The sequence below is a fragment of the Sturnira hondurensis genome, unplaced genomic scaffold (genome assembly GCF_014824575.4).
Source record: "Sturnira hondurensis isolate 20B ecotype Veracruz unplaced genomic scaffold, ASM1482457v3 Scaffold0006437, whole genome shotgun sequence".
Lineage (NCBI taxonomy): Eukaryota > Metazoa > Chordata > Mammalia > Chiroptera > Phyllostomidae > Sturnira > Sturnira hondurensis.
Window position 1 is genome coordinate 3,354,313 of NW_028079068.1, and position 23,379 is coordinate 3,377,691.

General features: G+C 47.4%; 1 protein-coding gene across 5 annotated transcripts in view; it reads left to right on the forward strand.

Moving 5' to 3' along the window:
* LOC118989104 (diacylglycerol kinase iota) overlaps nt 1–23,379 on the forward strand; it is a 315,926-nt gene that overhangs the window by 88,368 nt on the left and 204,179 nt on the right. For 3 of the 5 annotated variants that reach the window (XM_037049123.1, XM_037049127.1, XM_037049124.1), the window contains exons 6-8: nt 3,986–4,051; nt 16,118–16,189; nt 21,299–21,415. In XM_037049123.1, coding sequence (XP_036905018.1) covers nt 3,986–4,051; nt 16,118–16,189; nt 21,299–21,415 — 255 coding nt within the window. The remainder of the gene's footprint in view (nt 1–3,985; nt 4,052–16,117; nt 16,190–21,298; nt 21,416–23,379) is intronic. The other 2 variants (XM_037049125.1, XM_037049126.1) reach the window with 1 other exon arrangement.

Below are 23,379 nucleotides of genomic sequence, written 5' to 3' on the forward strand. Positions count from 1 at the left end.
TTTCTGACCTGGGCTCAAGTGACACCTCTGCTTCTTTTGCACTCTGTGGAGTCTTGATCCAGAGCAGGGATGCAGAGCAGGGATCCAGAGCAGGGGTGCAGAGCAGGGATGCAGAGCAGAGATCCAGAGCAGGGGTGCAGAGCAGGGGTGTAGAGCAGGGATGCAGAGCAGGGATGCTAGAGCAAGAATGCAGAGTGGGGATCTCGAACAGGGATCTAGAGCAGGGATGCAGAGCAGGGATCCAGAGCCAGGGATGCAGAGCAGGGATGCAGAGCAGGGATGCAGAGCAGGGATGCTAGAGCAGGGATGCAGAGCAGGGATGCAGAGCAGGGGTGCAGAGCAGGGATGCAGAGCACGGATTGATGATCACTGTCCCCTGCACTTGCAGAGTATCTGACATGCAAGTTTCTTCATGAATTTTGGTTGGACACCACCTCTCAGTAGAATTTTTGTGGAAGTCACCCTTCTTAGACATAAACTATATGGATGGAGTTCTAATTTTAAGATCCTTTCAAGTGTTCTATGAAAAATTTTACGCATTGAACTGACTGAAAATAATGGAGCGATTGTATTATGCATTTCTCTTAACAATACTGACTATAAGCCCTGAAATACTGTGTCACTGAGATTTTAACACCCCTAAGTAATAGCCCTTTCTTTGCAGTATTTAAAGACAGTGTATGAATAATTCAGGGATTATTGAATCATAAACATAACAAACATAAACAATATGATTATATGGTGTCAGAAGCCTTACTTGGCTATCTTAATAAGTGTATCGGCACTCATATTTGCAAAGTAAGGATCCTGAGTCTAATTCCAGTTCGATGATTTAGGAGATGTAAATAACTATCAAAAGGGGGCAGTGTGAAAATTCAAGTTCTTGGGAAATAAGGATTAGAAAACAACAGTGATTCTATAGGTCTTTTTTTCCTAGTTGATAAAGGTGAATGGTGACCCTTCCAAATGGCAATTGCATGCTCTAATTGCAAAAGAAATTAGGTTGAGAATTCCATTCAATTCAAACCATATTTGTTAAATGTTTGCTTTGCTCAAACTATGTTTCACTGGTGGAGGAAGTTATATTAGACCTAAGAAGATCTCTGGACAGAAGGTTGTTGACACCCCAAATTGCAGAGCTATAGGTGGGGGCAGTTGCCCAATCTCTCCTATAGTATATATAGTATGTTGTAGTGCATGTATTTGGTGTAGTAACTGGTATTTTCTCCTCCAGTGCTTTTGTTCAAGTTACTTTATCTTACTGTGACTCGTTTTTTTTAGTTTCCTACCTATTTCCTAGGAAGGATGGTATTGAACGTATTTAACCATTTACAGTCATATATATTAATCCATAAATAATTTCATAATGTTCTTTTATTCCCCAAATAAGTTAAACTACATGGTGTTATAGATCTGCCTACCAAACACTATGTATTTCCACACAAACGATGAGTTAGTCTTATAATTTCCAAGTACTTGTTGACTTGTGGCCATTGTTGGTTTAGTCTTTTGATCTCAGCTGTCAGCAGCTATGGCGTCCCAGGAGTTAGCCGTGATTTCACGTGGGTGACTGTCCAGTTCTTCCAACGTTTCTTCCTTAAGTAGTCATGAGGTGATTTATAATGCCAACAAGTACAGAGTTCCTCTTGCTACCAACAATATTGTTCATTCTCCCTAGTTTTTGTGAAACCAACAGCAATTACAGTAGATTTTCATACCCCCTGTAACACTGTCTGACACTGAATTTCCACTACTGACTTTCACCGAAGTCATTTATTGAAGGATCAAGGTGACGATGGTAATGATCATCCAGGCAGAGCTTTTCCATCTCACGTGCCTTACAAGAATGAGAATTAGGATAGGGTATAGTCGGCAGCTGGCCCTGGCCTCTCCCAGCCTTGACTCTTAAACAGGCAGTGGCTAAAGCTCTTCTCACTGAAGCAGGTGGGAGACGGAAGAGGCCTGTCTCACCTGAGACGCAGAGGTGGCGAGGTCAGTACTTGTGTCCTTGGCCTGTGGGTGGGAACTGGTGACTGGACAGGTTCCTGGACCTGCTGCCGCCTGAGAGCCAGGGGACCCAGAAATGTCCATATTTTATTTAGGAAAGCACTGTCTAGGTTGCTACGAGAGCTTGCACAGACAGCCGCATCAGTTGGGCACCGCCCAGACTTCAGAGTTTGCTGGGGAAACCCAATGGCATTGCCCAGGCAACAGGATTTGTTATCAAAGGAGAGCTTGTTGGGAACGCGTCCTGGAGAGCTGCTGTGCAAAACATGCACATTTTGGTTGCTTCATAATGAGGCAGTGGGCATGGTCAGCAGTGGCAAGGGGGTTGGTGGTGGGGTGCGGTGGTATATAGTTCAGGAGGCGCCAGGGCATGCATGCGAGGGGCACTATGCTGTAATCTACCCACCAATATAGGGATAGTTCAGTATTTAACAGCTCATAGGACTCGACTGGTACCTACCAAGTAAACACCACCTCTGTTGTCTTGATGAAAATGGAAAGAATGATCGCCTGTGAAACATTTGAAAGAATACTTGGCAAACAGTACTCAACAAATGTTAGCTCTTATTATTATCGGCTCCCTTCTGAGACTATAGATCTCTCTCTATGTGGATTATGTGTGTGTTTTATTAAACTGCCGCTGTGAGAAAAGCAAGACAAAAATTAGACTAATTAGTGAGACCATTATGCTCCCTTTTCTCTTATTGTAGTTAAAAGCCTCCAGGATCTTTGTTTAGTTTTCATTTAAATTGATTTGGCATCACAGAGAGAAATAGAGGTGGCATTTTGGAATTGATAACGTTAGTGCTTGGTAGGGATATTTTTGGCACTCTGAATTTTGTGCCTTGCTATGATTATTGTTTTTCCTCAACGCCGATCTGTTTGCTACGTTCCTCTGTACTTAGAACAGCGCTCGGCAGACAGCAGGTGTTTAGTAATTGTTGAGTAACTGAATGTATTTTAAAAGGGCTTTTAAAGGGAGGGCAGAGGTGACTCGGCAATCACCGGACATGTTAACCCAAGGTGGAGTATGGTTTCCCAGAAAAGGGCAGGGGAGGAAACGGTACCAGGAATTTTAGGTGTACCAGCCTAGGAGGGATGAATTGTATAGGTTGTAAGGGTTTCCCTGCAGCGTGCCTTAGGCTGGCGGACAACTTTCTGATGACGTACCCTTAACCCAGAGCAGTGCTGAAAGGCTCCTTGACCCTCTGCCCCAGGAGTGATTGTCTGTTTGGAGCGAAGAGACTTTCCAGGTTTCCTGTAGCTGGAGACAAGAATAGACCTTGAAAGCTGATCTAGTTCCGAGGACCCAAGGACACTTAGCGCTCAGTGTCATTGTAAAAACGTCACGACATGCCCATGTCTCTTGTCCTTCTCATCTCTTTCCTTCGCCTTTTCTCTTCCCTCACTTTTCCTGGCAGCGGATTCTCACCATCTCTGTCCTTAATCAGGAGATCTACTTCGATCTGAGACTTCATTTTTTTTAAGTGCTTTATAGCTCACATGTTTAGTACGGTGCCTCCCCGGCATATAAAGAAACACTAAAGACATATTTGTTAAAAATATTTTGGACATTGTGGTTTCTGCTTCTCTTTCTCACTTTTTTCCCTCCTCTAAGGGTCTTTCTTTGACCCACCCCATTGCCTCCCTGCTCGAGGCCCCCGACACGCTCACAGCTCTGCACAGGGTCTTTCTAGGAGGCAGACAGGTAGAGAAGCAGCAATCTGCTGTGGCCGTGTGTCACAGGGGAGACCTGGAGGGTGGACGGAGGTGATGAACGGCCGTGGATGAAGACTTGGCTTCGTTCCTCTCCGTGGATTCATGGTTAAATGAGTCACACATGCCCGTATTTGGTTTGTGTTACTGTGCTTGTCGATGATGGTTTATGAAAGCTATATTCTTAAAACAGGAAAAGAAATACAACTAATACTGGGACTTGCAAATGTAAATGGATTCATTGTATTTTGTTTTTCCACAGAATTTTGTGCGTCATCACTGGGTGCACAGGCGTCGGCAGGAGGGGAAATGTAAGCAGTGTGGTAAGGTAAGGGGCCCGGCACCCACGGCACTGGGGGAGGCGCCTCGGGCTTTTCGAGCACCCGATAGACGAGTCCCGCCACCCGAACCCAGTGCTCTGTACGTCACCGCCCTTCCGAACGGCCTTCTTTCTCTAAGACCTGAAGAGCTGTTTCAGGACTCCCTGCAAGAGACAAGAGGTCTTAACACAAGGCCTGAGCACATCTTAAGAGAGATGGATACATTTTTGAGGTGGATTTCATTGTTGATAGTTTCAAAAGCAACTCTTCCTATGTTGTTAACACCCCCTCGTGAGGACTGCTGGCCCGCTGTGCTTCTTTGCTCAGCGACAGCAAATCACTGGGCTGTTGAGTAACACTGCGTTTGTTGCTACATTATTGTGGTTGAGCAGAGGCACAGCGTGGGAGCAGGACATGGGTGGCTTCCTTAGGATGTTATCCAGGTCCCGGAAAGAGATGCCCTTCTCATGTGTGGTTATCTGTGTCTCCTGTCTCCCTCGGTATGACTGGCGTGCTATGGAACGCCGTGGATTCTACGTGGTATTGACCCCAACGGATCTGGGCTAGGGATTGTTTTCAACGTACAAAGATACATTTTAGGAATGAAAGGCCCCTCTGGGAAGGTTAAAATTCTGGTAAATCACGCTGCAAAGATATTTTTCTCCAAGTGATATCAATAGTGAGCTGGACTAAGGAAAGGAGCGTTTTAATTTGATAGAGAGCAGTATAATTTGGGAGAATATACCCCTCATCAATGAACAATCCCTAATTCATTTATTTATTCATGTGACCCGTTTGGGTCAAGCACTATGGTGAGCTCATCAGTGCCACATTTTTGACAGTAGAGAGATTCAAGGAACTGTTGGCTGCCTAATGTAGGGGTGTTGAGCGTGAGTAAGACTTGGAAAAAGTCTCATTCATTTTGCTGTTTGCACGGTGTCTTGGAAAAACATTCGATGCTGTAGCCTTTGGTTCCTGAGTTCTTCTATGGAAGGCTGCACACCTCCCTGTAAACAGTATTGTCTTCTCCAGTTCAGCAGAGCAACTCTCCCTGGGCTCCGGTCTAGCCTGTAAAGAGAACAGATGAAGTTGTTTGAAAGCGGGAGGAGGGAAAGGGGGAGCAGAGTGACCCTCACCAGCTGTTTTGCATGGCTGTGGGGAAGGAGATCGGTCCTGCACTCTCAGGGACCTGCCTTTCCCGGGGCCACCCACCCCTTTTCCTTTCGATATTGCCTTGCAGGGAGGTTGTGGGTCTGCTTGGATGCAGTGGGTTGTACCCTGTCTCCAAGTTTCCCACGAAAGTGTGTGTGTGTAAGCCAGAGAAGAAACAGATAGGCACAGCCCATGTTGAGACAGGAGATGCGAAGAGTGGGAAGGATGTGGAGGAGCAGGTTCTGCACTTCAGCCTAGTGCCTGCCCCTCCTCCCCAACCCCGACAAGTGTCAGGCTATAGTAGAGGTGGGGGAACGTTAGGGAAAGAAAATCTATAAACATTCTGTACTTTGTCACGAGTCTTCCCCAGTGTCACGGTACACTCCCTTTTCTGGCTTCGTTGTCTGTTGTCATGATCAACCAAATGGGAGAGCTGGACTTGGCGGACTCTGAGTTGCCATGACCGTGACTTTCCTGCCCGGTGTTCTAGGGCAGCCACCTTGGCATCTTGGAGTGTTCCTGGCTCTCGTGGGGAAGTCTGTGGTCCCAACTCTTCACATAATGCTCCTATAATATACTGGGTTGGCCAAAAAGTTTGTTTAGTTTTTTCCATAAGATCGCTCTGGTAATGTTTAATTATTTTGTTTTTAACTTCATTCGAAACAATTTTCTTAGATTGTACTGTGACAACTGTCATATCAGTGTGCATTTTTAAAAAACTTCATCAAAACTGGTGAATTTTTATGTGGCCATTTTAATATTGAAGATGGAAGAAAATACACAGCATTTTGAGCGTATTATACTGTATTATTTCAAGAAGGGTAAAAATTCAAAAAAAGATTTGTGTGGTATATGGAGAAGGTGCCATGACTGATCAAACGTGTCGAAAGTGGTTCTCAAAGTTTTGTGCTGGAGATTTCTCTCCGGACGATGCTCCACAGTTGGGTGGACCACTTGAAGTTGACAGCGATCAAATTGAAACGTTAATTGAGAACAATCAGTATTACACCACGTGCGAGAGAGCCAATATACTCAAAATATCTAAATCAAGAAAGTTATTGGTGAACATGAAAAATGTGTCTTTTATTTTGATAGAAAAAACTGAGCGGACTGTTTGGCCAACCCAATATACTATCACATTCATCACCTGCGTTTCTAATCCAGCTGCTCATGAGTTCCCAGAGGCTCACGCAGCTGGGACACGGGGGTGTCTCAGATCTGCGTCTCCTTGGTGGATAACGGTCCCTTCTTTGGATCCTGGCTTCTCCCCTGGATTAGAGGAAAGCTATAGCTCGACTTCCATTTACAGGTTAAGTGATTGAAAAGCCACTCCAAACTTCGGTACTATGCATACTTTTAATTGATGGAGTTGTACATTCTCACATGAGATTTTTTAAACCATCTCCCATGCACACATACCCCCACATGTATGATTCTGTAATTTACCCACTGGGAGGCAGTGAAAAAGAATAATTTTCACTTAGCCAGACTTTTTTCCAATGCGTTGGTTTGCAAACTTTTGGGATTGTTAAGGAGTGTTTATGGTTAGAGGATATTTGGGGTTTCGATTTCTACTTTTAAGTGAATATTTGGACTGATTTCCCCTTGAGCCTTGAATAGGTGACTGGCCGGCTGCATGTGTGTGGCACCGAATGGTCATCAGATGAGAATGGTCATCACAGTTCCCTGGCTCAGTTGCCTTAACATTTGCTGAATGTCACAGGCTGCTGTGTTTAGGACCATCACAGAGTTTTACAGTATTTTCATTCATTGTTTTATATTACGTAAGAGTCAGGGTTCAGGCAGAAAAGCGGTGGCACAGTTCACACTGAAATTATGTAGTCTGTTGAGTATTTAATAGAATATTTAAAGTGTGTGAGCAGAGCTCAGCAAACTCCCAAGAGTGAAGAGCCCTGAGGCTAGTCCCTGCAGCGGGCCGTGGGCACGTACAGTCTGAAGAGGCAGGCGGAGGGATGGTGGGGGTCCCGGGAGACTCAGGCAGCCTACCAGCTGGGGTACATGTTCCAACTTCCATCCTTCAAACTCCAGTGTCCAAACCCAGTAGAAAGCAGACCGCAGGGGGTACTGCTGAAACGGTCCATGAGAGCCCATGTTCAGAACAGGTTGGGGTGGGGTGGGGAGGAAGGTAGAGAGTGCATCTTGGGGGGGGGGGGCAGTGGGACGGATGCAGCACGTGCTGCTTCACCTGGAGCCGTGCTCCCCACACGGGCGGAGGCTGGACGCCTGCTACGCTGCAAACAGGGCTCTTCGTGAGCTTCGCCCGATTCAGTCGTGGTTCTCTCCACACGGAGGTGTTCGCCATTGTTTAAAAATCACTAGGCAAAGGAAAAATCTTGCCATGATTGTAGCTGATGGGGCCTTTTATTTTCGAAGAAACCAAGCATCCGAACCCAGCACTGTGGTTGATTGTAGAAATAGGTCAACCACAATTTGAAAACGTGTCTTTTATTTCTTCATTTAGAAACATATAGAAAAATTACAAAAATAAATGACTTAATGCTTTGGAAGTGAAACATTGAATCTTGAAAGCAGTTTTGAATGCAACGACACACAGTCAGACTCTGGTCCGCCTGGTCGGTGCCCTGCGGAGTCCCAACCAACCCCCCACATTGTTACGCACTGCTCGTTCCGTAAATCGTACGTACTTTCACATGCAATTAAATAAATTAAATAGCATGTAGCGTTAATTAAATGGGAAAATGTCAAAACGACTCTTTCTTCTAATGAATATTGCTGAAAAGTAATTTAAAATGAACTGACAGGGCAGCATTCAAAATACACACCATCTCAAGGAGGTATACTTCCTAGCATTTTTGTAATGCGAAAAGGACACCGTGATTAAGAACGTTCCATGGGGTGCAGTTGAGATATGAATGGCGAAAGGGATCGCAGAGTCTCAGAATGATGAAAAAGACCAACCTGGGGCTCTGGGGGGTGTTTTCTTGTCAGTTTAAAGCACTGGTCTGTACTGATGGGAAAGCGTGTGTGCCCTGGAGGTCAGCCTGGTTAGGGACTAGGAATGCAAGTTCAAAGGTGAGGATCCATGCACTGGACAGGCAGGTTTGCTGATTTGCCTGTCTGTGTTCGTCTATGTAAAACAGAGGACTCTTCTGCCATTAGCTCCAGGAGGGTCGCTGAGGGTGTAGAGAAGGTCAAGTGACAAGGACAAGGAACCGAGCCTCTCTGTGGAGCCCCTGCCAGCATCGCTGTGGGGAGCCTGGCTCTCCTTCCTGTCTTTGGCCGAGTATCAAGAAAGGGGTCAAGGGCAACGGCCATTCTGTGCTCTGCTTCTATGAGCTTGGCTATCTTCAATTCTTCCTATAAGTAGCATCCTGCAATATTTGCCCTCTGCACGTGGTTTATTTGACTTCATATAAGGTCCTTCAGATCCACCCGAAGAAGGGGGATGGGAGGTATCAGTCAAAGGGATACGTTTCAGTTATGCAAGTTCATTCAGTTCATTTCGGTTACGAATGAACCCTAGAGATGTGCTGAGCAACGCAATGCCTGCAGTTATCAGTGCTATGTTGCATACCTACAATTTTGCGTAGAGGGTAGATCATAGGATAAATGTTCTTATCACAAAAAAATAGTCAAGAGAGTGGGAGGAAACTGTTGGAGGTGATGGATATGTTTATGACATAGATTGCGGTGGTGGTTTCGCGGGCTATGTATCTCCAAACTCATCCGGTTGTATGTATTAAACAACTTTTTGTATGTCAGTCACACAGTATGATGGTTACCAGAGGGAAAGGCGGGCGGGGGAGAGGGAAGAGGGTGAAGGAAGTCAGATATATGGTGATGGAAGGCTCGACTCTGAGTGGTGAGCACGCAGTGCAACATACAGATACTGTATTACAGAATTGTGCACCTGAAACCTATAAAATGTTATTACCCAGGGCTGCCCCAGTAGGTTTAATTCAATAAATATTTTTGAAAAGGGCCAAAGGGCCACAAAGCTCGGGACCAGTGCTCCTTGCTGTAGTCCCCGGGTGTCTACTTTGCGATGGCCACCGCTCCCCTGGTCTGTGGCATGGTCTGAGCCCTAGTGTGACCACTCTGGTCCCCCCCGCTCGTTGTTCACAAGTGCCAAAATAGTGCGACTGTGCAGAGGGAGGAGATGAACTGCCCTGCACCCGGGGTGCAGGCCTCAGCCAATCCCGTGCAGAGCTGGCATGGAGCCCCTCAGAGTTGTCCTGTCTGGACCAGCCATTGCACGTGGGCTGTCCTTGGCCGGGTGACTCTTTTAGGCTTGGGGCAATTCCTAAAGACAGAAAGTGTCTCCTTTGAGAGCTCTCGGCCTCCTACACTCCTACGGACTGAGGGAATGGGATGAGAGCCGCAGGCCTGAAGCAGGGTTACCAGAGTGGAACACGGCCTCATCCAGAAGAGTTTGTCCCTGTCCCTCGTGCTTGTCAGTGTCACTTGTTTCACATGACACGTTTTTACTGCAGCTCCTTGCAGATTCTGGTTGGTCTTGTTTCCTGGGGGAACGTGGGAGAGGAAGATTAGTGGGATGAACTGCCGCCCTCCCTGTGGGAGCTGGTCTCAAATCTGTAACTGGTCATCACTTTTCTCCTCAACCCGCCACTCTGTCTTCATCTCAGTGGAGACATCTCAGTGGCCACTTCATCTCAGTGGCCACTCTGTCTTCATCTCCGGTCCAGCTGATCTGCCTTGTTCAGTTTGGGCTGCTGTGTCATTACAGACGACCATAGACTGGGTAGCTTAAAAACAACAGAGCTTTATTTCTCATAGTGTGGAGGTTGGGGATCCAAGGCCAAGATGCCCACGGAATTGGGGTCTGGTAAGAGCCTGCTTCTTAGGCATAGACTGCGGTCTCTCAGTGCTCTCACAAGGCAGAAGGGGCAGGGGAGCTCTGAGAATCTCTGTTCTCAGGGCACCGATCCCATTTGTGAGGGCTCCACCCTCATGACCTAATCACCACCCAGAAGTCCCACCTCCAAATTGGGGGTNACCCGCCACTCTGTCTTCATCTCAGTGGACACTTCGGGTCCAGCTGACTGCCTTGCTCAGTCTGGGCTGCTGTGTCCTTACAGACGACCATAGACTGGGTAGCTTAAAAACAACAGAGCTTTATTTCTCATAGTGTGGAGATTGGGGATCCAAGGCCAAGATGCCCGCGGAATTGGGGTCTGGTAAGAGCCTGCTTCTTAGGCATAGACTGCGGTCTCTCAGTGCTCTCACAAGGCAGAAGGGGCAGGGGAGCTCTGAGAATCTCTGTTCTCAGGGCACCGATCCCATTTGTGAGGGCTCCACCCTCATGACCTAATCACCACCCAGAAGTCCCACCTCCAAACTGGGGGTTAGGTTTCAACATATGAACGATGAGGAGACACACACCTTCAGTCTCTGGCAGTGCCCTACCTAGTGGGGTGACAAAGACCCTTGCCTTGGGGCAGTCTGATTAGCTGATCTTGGCTGCTGCAATTGTCCATTTCCCTCCAAGAGTTTTCAAAAGAATTAGAAAGGGTTTCCCAGTGGTCAGTGGGTGCCGGATACAGTCTTCCTGCCCCCACTGCCAAGGAACAACTGTCCCTCCACCTAATGATTGGGATTAAGAGGGTGACTTGCCAGCTGGTGACCCTTTCCTGTGCTTGGTAGTCCCTTGACACGAGGATCCCAAAGTAACTGGGTGCGGGGCAGATTAAGTTTTAAGGGCTTCTTGTTTTGTCCCATGGTGGAGACATGGGATTCAGGCCCCCTGGAGCCCCGAGCTGGGGGGACAAGGAGCGCAATTCTCCCCAAGTGGGCCAGTGGAAGTGGTAGTGGTCAGGGCCACTCCTGCTCCCACTCTTGGTTTGTCGCCTCCGTGTATTTCATGTGGAAACACAGCGCCATTCAGTGGTCGTGGATTGAGTGAGTAGTGCACTGAACCTGGAGGACAGCGCTCCCAGGGTGTCCTCTCAAAGCCCCGGCCTGTGTTACATCTTCCAAAGACCCCCCCCACCCCCCCGCTCTGTCAGCCGCAGTGCCTGGATGGTGTGACAGGTGACGGGACCAGAGCATCTCCCGAACGTGTGCTCCCTCCTGCACCCCCACTTTTGAGGAATGGGTTCTCCAGTCTGGCACGGCGTAGTGCAGGACCCCGGGTTGGTGAGTCAGACACTCGGTAAGCCCTCGCGTGGAGGTGCTGACTGCGACCCCGCTAAAGGGGAAGGTGCACCCAGACCCAGGGTATGTGTCCGTTCCAGTCAGGATGGGGGCCCTGCCCCTGGCATTGTAGAAGGGGGTCGGTGTCATCCATCCGTCATCAAGTAGCTGGTGGTGCGTCGGGGGGAGGGTGCTATATCAGCTGCTCCGCTTTGGTGCCTTTGGCTGGAAGGTTGGACCCTCAGCAGCGGCTGGCTCAGCCTGATGGGCGGAAAGCCCGTGTGCTTGGACCCACACGTGGGGTTCGTCACTGCCGTCACAGCCGCCACACGTACGAGCCCGTTGTGCCCCGGGTGGTGTTTTAAAACAAAGACTAAGCCCGACAGTTAAAGTTTTGTTTTCAGTTCTGGCCATATTGACTATAACACTGAGTCTCTGTATACATTATTTTTGTCCTAGAATCCAGATGGTGGTGAAAATAGGGAAATACACACATCACAGTTACAAGTCGTTAGCATGTAGAACAGAATGTGAGTGAGTAGCCATTGTTAGAGGCTTCGTTTCCATTGTCCCTTAATTCCGAGGGCCAGGGTCAAGCTGCCTCCGCGAAGCCATCTGCCTCGGAAATAGAAGGGGACTGGAAGGCGTGTCTCAGTTCCGCATGCAGTCTGGCAAGTTTGTGGTGATGGTGGTGACTTGCACGGAGAATCCTGTGCCCAAATTTTGTTGACTCCCTCCCTGGCGACACTCTATTTATGATCTGTAGCTCGTAGGGGGATCTTCAGATAAGTTAATGGAAAAAGCCCAAACTATCTGAGGGTAATAAGACTGATTAGCTCTGATGAATGGGTTGCCATCACCAATAACATTACAAGGAAGAACACAGAATGTGTCGGCCCAGGTGTATGGGTCCGAGGATGCCCTCGCGTGAGAACGTATGAGGGACAATCAGGAATTTTCAGAGCCTTTCATTAATGCCGTAAAGTATGGTAGGATGAAACCCAATAGAGAAGAATTTAGATTTCTCAAAAATAATTCTGATAGAGTAACTATAGAATCACACAATTTGACGCACTGGCATAAGTTATAAAGACATTGCTTATTAAAATTTCATTTATGATCACATTATTATAATTTAACTTAGATGACCACATATGTTTACAGTCTGAAAATCCTGAACCTTTACAAAAGTTTTAGCTTCAGACCAGTAAATTCAGTATAAGGTGACTTAGGGAGTTCAGGTAAGTTAGACTAAATAAACCCTAATCTTACATAAACTAAAATATTAATGCTGCCATTTTTGTACTGTGATGAAATGAAGGACTAGGCATGTTTTAAAACTAGCCTAGGAAACAGGTTCACAGTTCCAGGTGCACATATCGGTGGAAAACTGGACAGGACGGTTGGTTAAGGGGAAAAAGTCAGTCATCTGTATGCACTAGGAGAGAGATTGGTTTATCGAAGTGGCTTTGCTAATTCAAGATTGAAGGTTGAACCCTTCACAAGTTCCGGATAGGACAGAATTAGTCTCTAAATCTGCAGATAATTGGTCAAAATGGGTGCCGTGTTTGATCAGTGCAAACAAGTTCTCAGGTCGGCGTGAGCATGCGCCCGAGTCACTCCGAGGAAGGTCTCCGTTACTGATCAGCTTCGGCCGTGGGACGCTCAGCTCTTGGGGTTTGTCAGCGTCGTCTGTTACAGGCAGCCGTGCCAAGGTAGTTCAGCCCGGGTGATATTCTCGCCAAGGTCTGGTGTGATCTGAAAATTACCCCTTTACCTTAATGACTATCCAATGGCTATGGTGTTTATATCCCATTCGGCTAAGTATGTAAGAGGGGCGTACCAGTTTTATTTGAAAGCTTTTATTTGGCTAGATAAATGAACTTTGCATCTCATTTAAACTTATGGTGATCATGTTAGATATTAAAATGTCATATGTGTAAAATTATATATAATTTTAAAATAATGACGTGTTTGAGCAAAAAAATGTTCAAAGTTCTCTGTTTTAAGAGAAATATTGATTTAGTCTTATTTCATGATTCCCTTGGGTTGCCCTTCATAATACCTTGTGAACTTTGAGCGTACGAGTGAAAATGGAGAGGTTTCTTTTGTTGTTGCTTCGAGTTTTGGAATCAAGAGCATATTGACTCTTGTGTTTAAATAAAATTAAATCAGCCAGGGAGTCAGGCTATGGTCAGGAGACTCCCTCACCCAAACCTCAGTTACATACATAAGCAATAAAATAATTTTGATTGATTTGTTTCAAGTAAAGCCCCCCCACCCCTTTTTTTCTGGTGTCAGCCAAGGCAGAGAAGCTGAGTGCCATTTGCTATATGCTCTAGACGGCAGAAGAAAGAGAGGCAACAAAGTTTTAGCTGCTGAGAATAAATGTTGCTTAAACTTTATTTCAAGAGCTCAATTTGACTAATCCTGCCCCCCCCCCTAAAAAACAACCTTACCCCCCACTCTCCCCACCCTGGGCTCTTGGTATTTATAATTCTGAAGTCAGTTATGCTAAGATATCTGACCTCACATCCCTCTTTTCCTCTTTGCTGCTGATGAACAAAATTGCCCTCACAAAGCACCGAGTCAGTTGGAATTCAGTGAGGGCGTCTGTCAGAGCTATACTATCAAATGCAGGCCAGCATTCAAGAATGGGCAGTTAGGGAACTGGCTCTTTCTGCTGTGTGGAGACCATGGCGTAAATCGTCTCCCCTCTGCGGGGGCTGGTCCGTGGAAGCCCTGGTAGGATTCTGTTTACGTCCCCATGCTAGACAGTAACCCTGGAGCTATGGCCTCTGGGGCCCTGCCGGACTAGAATCCAACCCACCGCTCAGAGCTGATCGCCACCAGGCTCCTCTCCAGGGCACCCGCCACCGTCCCGCAGCAGTGCCCGTGCCCCAGCTGTGGCCGGCCTTGTTTGCTGCTGGCGTCAGCCTCGCTGGCAGGGTAGACACAGACTACATCTGTGTCTCCCCAAAGCCAGGAGGCCAGTGTGCAGTAGAAGGGCCGGCTGGCACGCTGTCCCTCTGTGCCGCCGTCAAATAGAGTATTGCTAGTCACGTGATAGACACTGGCGGACTTTGTCAGCCGGGCGGTAGAAGACCTTCCTGTGGGTAGGTCTTAGCCGTAAAAGTACTGCTTCGTTGATATACACTGGGTTACAGAGAACTTTTCTTGTACATGGCTCCATTTGAGTTGCAGAACTCCCCAGTGGCACGGGACAGGTTTGTGTTATCGTTCCCACCTTCAGGGGAAGGGAGAAACGAGAAGTGTTAAGATCTCCCGGTCAGTTATCAGGTGCAGGGATTACTCTCAGCTTGGCCGTCTCCGCACCTCTTTGCTGTCCGGTCGCCTGGTGTATGAACCGGCGAAGTGGTGGCTGGCTGACAGCACTTAAAACGCTGCTTCACAGTACACTTGGTACAGCAACGCTCAGCAGACCTCTAGCTGTGGCTTCGGTTGCGGGCCTGCCGACAGTCCACCACGTCGATTTCCAACCATGTGGCTCAGCTGTCTTGCAGGCTTCGTTAAATTAAAGTGCTAGCGTGTTTGCAGTGTCTGCGGGGTTGGAGGAGAGGGTCGTGAGGAAGCATATTTCCAGGTAGTTTGGGTTAGGTATTTAACGTCTAGATAGGATGAAGTTGGCTATTGGATCACGCTGTGGTAGCAATGACTTTGTTCAATTAATCAGAAGACATCCATGCCTATGAAATGCAGCAAGCTATGCTAAGTTGTGAGGACCCTAATAGGGACTTTGCTCAGAAAGCTATAATTCCGCTGGAGAGCTAACACAGGTGCACATAAAATAACCAACAACTCAGGACAGATATCCATTAATGCCAAGGTCAGGTACAGGTAGTAAGGGCTGTGGTTTAGAACGGAAGTTCTTTTAAGGTGTAAATCAATTTTTTAACACACATTTTCTGTAGGTGTTAAACAAGACTTCTTCAGCCAGTGCCTTGGTAGCTTTCCTGCCCTTCGAATTTTCTTTTGATCCCTTTACAAAAGTCCTGCTTTTAAAATGTTTTGTCATTGCTCTGCATTCCTTTGCGTGGGTTGGGACGTCTCAGGCGGAGCGAATGGGTGAGGGTTGGGAAGGCCGAGTAGCATTCTTTGTGCATTACTGTATCCTCTTCTCTGGTAATTATTTAGGGAGAGCAGCCACCGAAAAGCACCTCTCCCGTTCTTGATGGAAAAGTAATTCTGTTTGTTCATTTAAAAGGATTGCATTGTACATTCCATTAATCTCAATGCTGCTGGCTGGGGAAGAATACAGTCGAAAGCTGCTTGTTTTAAGACCCGACATCCCAAGGGGGTGATGAGAGACTTTGAATTTCCTTCAGCCTCTTGGACTTCTCCCAGGCCCTGACTTACAGGCCCCAACTCTCTGCTCCTTAATTTCTCTATTCGTGGTTTCTCAGATGGTAACATTGTTAGAACCTCTGAGATGGATGACCATTGCTATAAAGTACCACTGGACCCAACAGCGGCTTTTCTTTGGCTTTTAATAAATGCAGAACCAGATTTATTTGGGTACCGCCCTTTCGTGTGGCTGACTTTGAGCACTCAGTGGTACAGCAGATGCTGGTGCCTCCTCTCTATCCGGACGCTGTCGCACGGCAGGGGGTGGAGAATGTAAGTGCCGAAGGCGGCACGTGCAGACCCAGTTACCTGGAGTGGTGGGGTCCGTCCTGGCTCAGTCTACTCCCTTGGGCTTCAGGAGGGCAGGTGCGCACTGTGATTGAAGTGATTTTAAATGTTCTATCTCTTGTCCTAACACACAGGGCTTTCAGCAGAAATTCTCCTTCCATAGTAAAGAGATTGTGGCTATCAGCTGTTCCTGGTGCAAGCAGGCGGTAAGTTTGGGGATGACATGAAACGAAGTGGGCTCACGTGCTATCCGAGGGGACTCGGGCCACTGCTCGCCTTCCTGTCTATAGGCAGAAGGTCCTCTCCATGTATGTATGTGATGTTTCCCTCACAGAGGATCGTTGGAGGGAGCAAGACATTGAAACTGTAGAATTATAGCATCTCAGTGCTGGGAGGGAAACTATAGAGATAAACTAACCCTTTTATTTTTACACATTGAATTCTGCGACCAGAGACCGGGAAGTTCTCTGCTGGTTCTGTCCCTGAGTCTGGAGTTGAGGACTTCTCACTCCTGGACCATGTTTTTCCCCCGACTATACTAGATGGTTGGTAGGAAGTTGCAGCATTGGAAAGAAAGCACCATGCAACGTCAGAAAGTCCTTCTAACAGCAGTTCAGCCCCCTTGGTTCTCCTGTTTTTGATGCGGGTAGCTTTTTTGTGAAGCTCTGTTAGGTAAGGATGGTTTTGTATCCTTTAAATTTCAATATTGCGACTGTCTCCATGCTCATTGAACTGTAACTTTTCCTTACATTTGACACAGACATGCATTAGAATCCAAAAATAATTTTCCCGTTTACTTTTCCTCTTTTTATCTATCCTTTTCCCCCCATTTTTTATCCCAGCCAGATGGCTCCTTCTCTTGTTTGCCTGTGTGCCTGTTCCTTCTCTGAGCACCCAGTGCATTTTTCCTCCAACTCACAGCTGGCAAACCATAGCCCACAGGCCAACTCCGACCGCCGCCTGTTTCTGTAAATAAAGTTCGACTGCCACACAGCCGTGCGCATCCCTTTACGTATTGTCTGTGGCTGCTCTGCGTTTAGGTGGTTTCGGTAGCTACTGCAATGCCAGTGCCAGAGTTGAGTAACTACACAGACAGGGTGTCCCCATAAGACTGAAATGTCTACAGTCTGGGCCTTTATAGGAAGAGTTCGTGGACTCCTCACCTCCCTCATTTACCTACTGTTCTGAATGGACAGCCTGCAAACAAAGACGCTATTTCCAGCCAGGTGATGTGCTGGCGGGGAGACCTCAGCTGTCTGCACACGTCGGGTGTAAAGAGCCAAACCAGGCCACGGGGCAGGAGCAGATGCGTCTAGTTGAACCTCACGACACTGACATTTTTGTGGGTTGAAACTTTTGAACGTTGGTGCTTCCGTAAGATTCAGCCCGCTGCCCTCTCCAGCATCACCTCCCCCGGCGCCCACCTGTCAGGAGCACCTGCTGTCATGCTGCAGAGGCGCATGGGCTGGGAAGACCAGTGCTCGCTGCGTTCCTGCCCCGCCGCACATCTTATCCTTGGCATTTCCGTCTCCTTTCAGTTTACGGTTACACAAATAGGCTTTGTGCTTCTGCTCGAGGACACATTCGCAAGTGCAGGGCCATCCCAGTTCCTGCTAGAAACTGTACCACCAAGGCAGTCTCTCCACCTGGAGGGGAGGGCGCAGATTCAGGGTCCAGGTGTCCTCACGGTATCTGCGCTGCTGGTTTCCCTGGTCTGCTGAGACCCCACTCATGGGACAGTGTCACTTGTGGCCGTGGGCTCAGACAGGCAGCCTCTGCTCCCATTCCCATCGCTCTCAGGCTGTGGTGAGGTGATTTAGCCAGGGCTGATTAATTTGGGGACTTAGTCCCAGTTTCTGGTGACCATACATGCCTGCTTCTTATAACTGTAGCCCAACTGCATCACGGTAAACACAGCTTTCGCGTGACCATCGTGGTGCAGCTTGGGTCCGTGTTTCCCTGCTGGGTGGCACGTGTGGAAGGTGATTTTGCAAGGTCTGAAAACACAAACCGTTGGTTCATGCCTCTGGTTCTGTCCACACTGGAGGTTCCTCGGGTGGGCGCTGAGAGAGTTGAGACAGGCAGGCTCCGAGACCCCTTTCATTTTAGAAATGCAGTGGCTGTTCATTTGGGGGTTTAGTTCCACTGCCAAGAGAAAAATAACTGAAAGTTTTATTTTGAAGAAGTTTTCAACTCACAGAGAAGTTGCAAAAATAGTACAGAACATTAATGGATACCCTTCCACCACCAAGAGAAAAATAACTGAAAGTTTTATTTTGAAGAAGTTTTAAACTCACAGAGAAGTTGCAAAAATAGTACAGAACATTAATGGATACCCTTCCACCCAGCTTCCCCTAGCTTCCCCTAATTTTGACACATAACCAGGAAATTAATATTGGTACATCACTACTAAACTACAGGTTTGTAAAACGTTTACCAGTGTTTTCCTTTGTGTCCCAGGATCTGGTCAAGGATCCCCCAGTACCTTTAGTGGTGGGATTTCTGACATTTCCTCATTCTCTCTCTCTCTTTCATGGCCTTGACACTTTTAATGGGCGCTGACTGGTTATTAGGAAGAATGTCTCCCGGACCAGGCGTGCCTCGTGTTTTCTTATGATTAGATTGAAATTATTCATTTTATGCAAAATACTGTAGAAGCGATGCGGTGTCCTTACTGCATCTTGTACATGGGGTACATGATGTCTGTGTTTCATTATGACATTAACCTTGATCTCTTGATTAACATGGCATTTCCTGTAACCTCCATCATCACCTTTTCCAACTGATAAATATTTGGGGGAGATATTTTGGGATGATGCTGATAGTGTATTTCTCCTCAAACTTTTGCCTACTGACTTTAGCATTCCTTAGTGCATCTTTTGTTAAATTCTGATATGAGTACACTTTATTTTTTAGACAGTTTTAGGCTCACAGAAAAATTGAGTGGAGTGCGGGGAAATCTCCCATACATTCCTGTCCTTACACAGTCACACACTCCCCACTGTCCGCATCCCATGAAAAAATCCCCTTTTAAAGAAGAGACTCAAACAACTTCTCTCTGGTATATCTCATTGGTTGAAATCACCAGTAACTGGTGATTGGAGCAATTTATAATTATTTTATGAAATTGTATTTCACACTTAATTAACTGATTTAATGATTAGTCACTGGATCACGTCAGATCTTGGAGCTACCCAGAAAGGAAGATAGAACTTCCCCGATGGGATGTAATTGGGGTGGCCACATTTGCCACTTTTCCCGAGACGGTCCTAATTTGTATCTTTTGTTCCAGCCTCATTATTAACCGTACTCCTTTCATTCTTAAAATTGTTCCCGTTAAGATGATACATTACCTGGACATATTACGTATAATCCAAGTAGAAACTGATGTTCATTTTTTAAAAATCACTATGATTAGAACTTTAAGGCTTGTAATTATTGGGGATTGTGATTTTATGTTTCTGAGAAAACATTCTCAGTTTGGCTGCCGCACAAAAGCTGATTGAAAACGTGATTGGCCTGAGGTCACCCAGCCCATTTCCCCGATAGAATTAAGCCCCTGATACTGAAGTATTGTTCTGATCATTAGTCTGCATTTCCTTCCTTCCTTTCAAAAACAAAAAGCACTTGAGACGTGCCAAGTGTAATAGGAGGGTTATAGTTTTTAGTGGCCTTCACAAACGCAGCAAAAGCGACCTCTTTGTTCTTTGTCACCTCCTGGACTCACAGCAGTCTGGGAGAGACGTCTTGCTTCTCTCCTGGGTCCCTCAAACGGGCAGACTCCCTGGGAGGAATTTGCATCTATGGGTAGAAGAAGGAGAGGCAGAGGGTGGACACTGCCTTTCTGCCTTCCTTTCCTCCTCAACATTATCCCTAATTAACCAAGTCTGACCAGCGCAAGCCAAGTGAAACGAAGTTATGTGCACAGTCAGGATGGGCAGAGCCCTCTGTCCATGTAAGAAACATCCAAACCTGTAGCAGATTTTTATCAGTTTGAGCCAACGGGTCATAGTTGCCAGGAAGCGAAATCTCATCTGATGGAGAAAATGCTCTGGAGAATAGCAGTTTTGCAGCTTGTTTTATACAATGGAACAGGGGTCTGTGGCCTGTCGGGAACCAGGCCACGTGTCTGCTCTCTTCCTCCTGCCCCCCCACCCCCAAATCTTCCACAAAACTGGTCCCTGGTGCCAAAAAGGTTGCAGACCGCTGAACCAGAGTCAAAGGACAATCCATGGGTGGTAGATTACGGGGCTGGGAGAAAGCAAGGCAGGGAAATCTTTTAGGTTGGCTAAAAGGCAAAGCCAGAGAACCACGTGCTTCTTTGACATTGAGTGGTGCAGGCTGGTTAATAAACGTTCACAGCGCACGGACATGGTACGGGGGCAACAAGACAGCAGTGAGGGGCTCCGTGGTCTCTGTGGCAGGGTGTGCCCCAAGGGGCCTGGAGAAGGGGAGCCCTCTGAAGTTTCAAAGGTACGTCATCCTAGATGCAAAAAGACACGGACAGGCTCACAAAAGATTGACTTTTGTCACGGGACCTACAGGCCTAGGGCATGCCTGTCCACCACGACTCACTTTGAATTAGGAGTTTTTATGTTCAGACCCCCCTCTCTGTGGTTACTCTCGGTCTCTGACTTTGCAGAGCCCCCCACACTGGCTTCCCCTGAGCGTGCCAGGGTTAGTGTGTGGTCACTTTTCAGACACGCCTCCAAGACTCCGACATCTTTAGGTAAATATCCTCCTTAAAAAAAACTCACAGACACAGACAACAGTATGGTGATGACCAGAGAAAAAGGGGGTAGGGGGAGATGGGAGAGGGTAAAGGGGGGCATAAATGGTGATGGAAGGACACTTGACTTTGGGTGATACACACGTAATACAATATACAGATGATGTATCATAGACTTGTACACCTGAAAGCTATACAATTTCACTAACGAATATTGCCCCAATAAATTCAATAAAAATTAAAAAATGAAATAAAGGTAAAAGTGTGTTAGTAAAAAAATAAGACAAGTTTATTGAGCTTTTGATGTGGGTACCTTTTTTGTGAAGCTATGTTAGGCTAAGAATGGTGAGCTGGTCTGTCCTACAGATTGACTTCTTGTTATCAGTTGTTACCAGTTTGTAAAATAGAATGAATTCTGAATCTGGTCTCTAAGCTGCGGGGCTGGTGGATGAGCAGCATGGGTCACATGTGTGTGTGTGTGTGTACGTTGCATGTGCGTGCATCAGCATGGACAGGTGGACTTATGCCTTCTCACTGTGGCCTTGCCCTTTGCACGGGAGTGTTGACTGGCCCGTTTTCTCCTCAGTTCCACAACAAGGTGACCTGTTTCATGCTGCATCACATCGAGGAACCCTGCTCCCTGGGGGCGCACGCTGCTGTCATCGTCCCGCCCACCTGGATCATTAAGGTGAAGAAACCTCAGGTAACTGCCGGGACCCTGGTGCTGCCCGGCCGGTGCAGAGAAGGAGGAACTGCCGCTTCTTGCTTCCCTGCCCCGACTAGTGTCTGGGTTTCTCCGGCCTCTGCTCGTTCAGCCCGTGGTCCCGTGCTCAGCTTCCCCAGTTCATCCCCTGGGCCCGTCACCTTCCTGCATTGGGCTCTCTCATGGAACCAGTCCCCTCTTCTTAAGAAATCAAAGTTCCACAGCAGGAATATTTCCTTCCACGTTGGGTGCTGATGATATTCTCTTTGGGTGCTCTCCCGAGTTCCTTAAGCACTCGTGGTGGGTACAGCTGATTCTCGTCCATCTCTCTTCTCTTCCAGCCTGGGCACCCCCAGGGAGTGGGTGTGGGGCCGCCCTGTGCAGCCTCCCCAGTTTGGTCGAGGTCACCACCCCTTCCGACCCCCCGAACAGCAGACTGTGGGTCACGACCTTCCTCAATCCACAAGGCCTGCTTACAGAGCGACCCTCGTCTCTGAAGGCAAAGTAGGCCTTACCCTCCCTGTACTCTCCTCATCGTACTTTCTGTCCTAGAGCGACTGCGCTTCGGTTATGGGAAACCTGGGGTGTTTCTCCTAAGGTCATAATCTTTGACAGAAAAATGTCTACCTATTCATCTTAGACAGTGAGCTTCAAGTTCTGCACGGCGGACTTTTAACGCTGCAGGAAGTTTATACCTTCCTAGGGTGCAGGCGTCTTAGGAATGTAATATCTTTAAATCATATGGCAGCCCAATTCTTTTTTATGTGGTCCCCAAAATTATCATGCCGTTCATTGTCACTGACTCCGTTTGTATTGGATCAGGGACTCTGTTTTGCTTTGTGTGTTTTCTATAAAGTTTCGTCTCTGCTGATGAATAATATTTGGGAATAATCTTTCCAAGTCACAATTCATGGAAACCCTTGGGAAATCTTTCCTAGAGGCAGCTACCGTGTCTATCCATTAAAACTGGGAAGTCTAGTTCTTTCCTTTTACATTTTAGAACCAAGAGACATTCAGCGCGTTGCCCCAGGTGACATACACAACTTCAGTACCATGTCTGGGATTCAAGTGTATTAATTTGCAATTTAGTGTTCTTTAAACGTCTCTTTAACATTTTTACTTGTGTTTTTCGCCCTAAAATTCACTAATCTCTCCCATGAGCTATCATGTTTTTTTTTTAAATTTTTTATTTATTTATCTTTAGAGGGGAAGGAGAGAGGGAGAGAAACATCAATGTATGGTTGCCTTTTGTGCATCCCCTGCTGGGAGTTGGCCTGCAGGGAATTGGACTACAACCCAGGCATGTGCCCTGACTGGGAATCGAACCGCGATCCTCTGGTTCGCAGGCCCGCGCTCAATTCACTGAGCTACACCAGCCAGGGCTGAGCTACCATGTTTTTATCAAAAACCTCGGTGGCATTGGTGGCATGGTGATGAGGTGTGTGATCCATGCTCTGGTCATTACCCTGTGGTTATCTTAACAAATGATCAGGGAGGAGAGCTTCATGAAGGAGATGGCTTTTATTTTGCCCCTTGCAGACAGGTGGGATTTAGGTCAGTGGACAAGAGAGGAAACAGCGGGCAGGAGAATGGTGTGAACAAGGGTACTGGGTCCGGAATTCTAGTCACTGGGCTATGAGACAGGCTTGAACACAGAGGAAGGTTTACGGGGGGGGGGGGGGGGGCGTTGCGAAGGCCTGGCCAGCCGGGNTGGTCGAGGTCACCACCCCTTCCGACCCCCCCCCCGCCCCCAAACAGCAGACTGTGGGTCACGACCTTCCTCAATGCACAAGGCCTGCTTACAGAGCGACCCTCGTCTCTGAAGGCAAAGTAGGCCTTACCCTCCCTGTACTCTCCTCATTGTACTTTCCGTCCTAGAGCGACTGCGCTTCGGTTGTGGGAAACCTGGGGCGTTTCTCCTAAGGTCATAATCTTTGACAGAAAAATGTCTACCTGTTCATCTT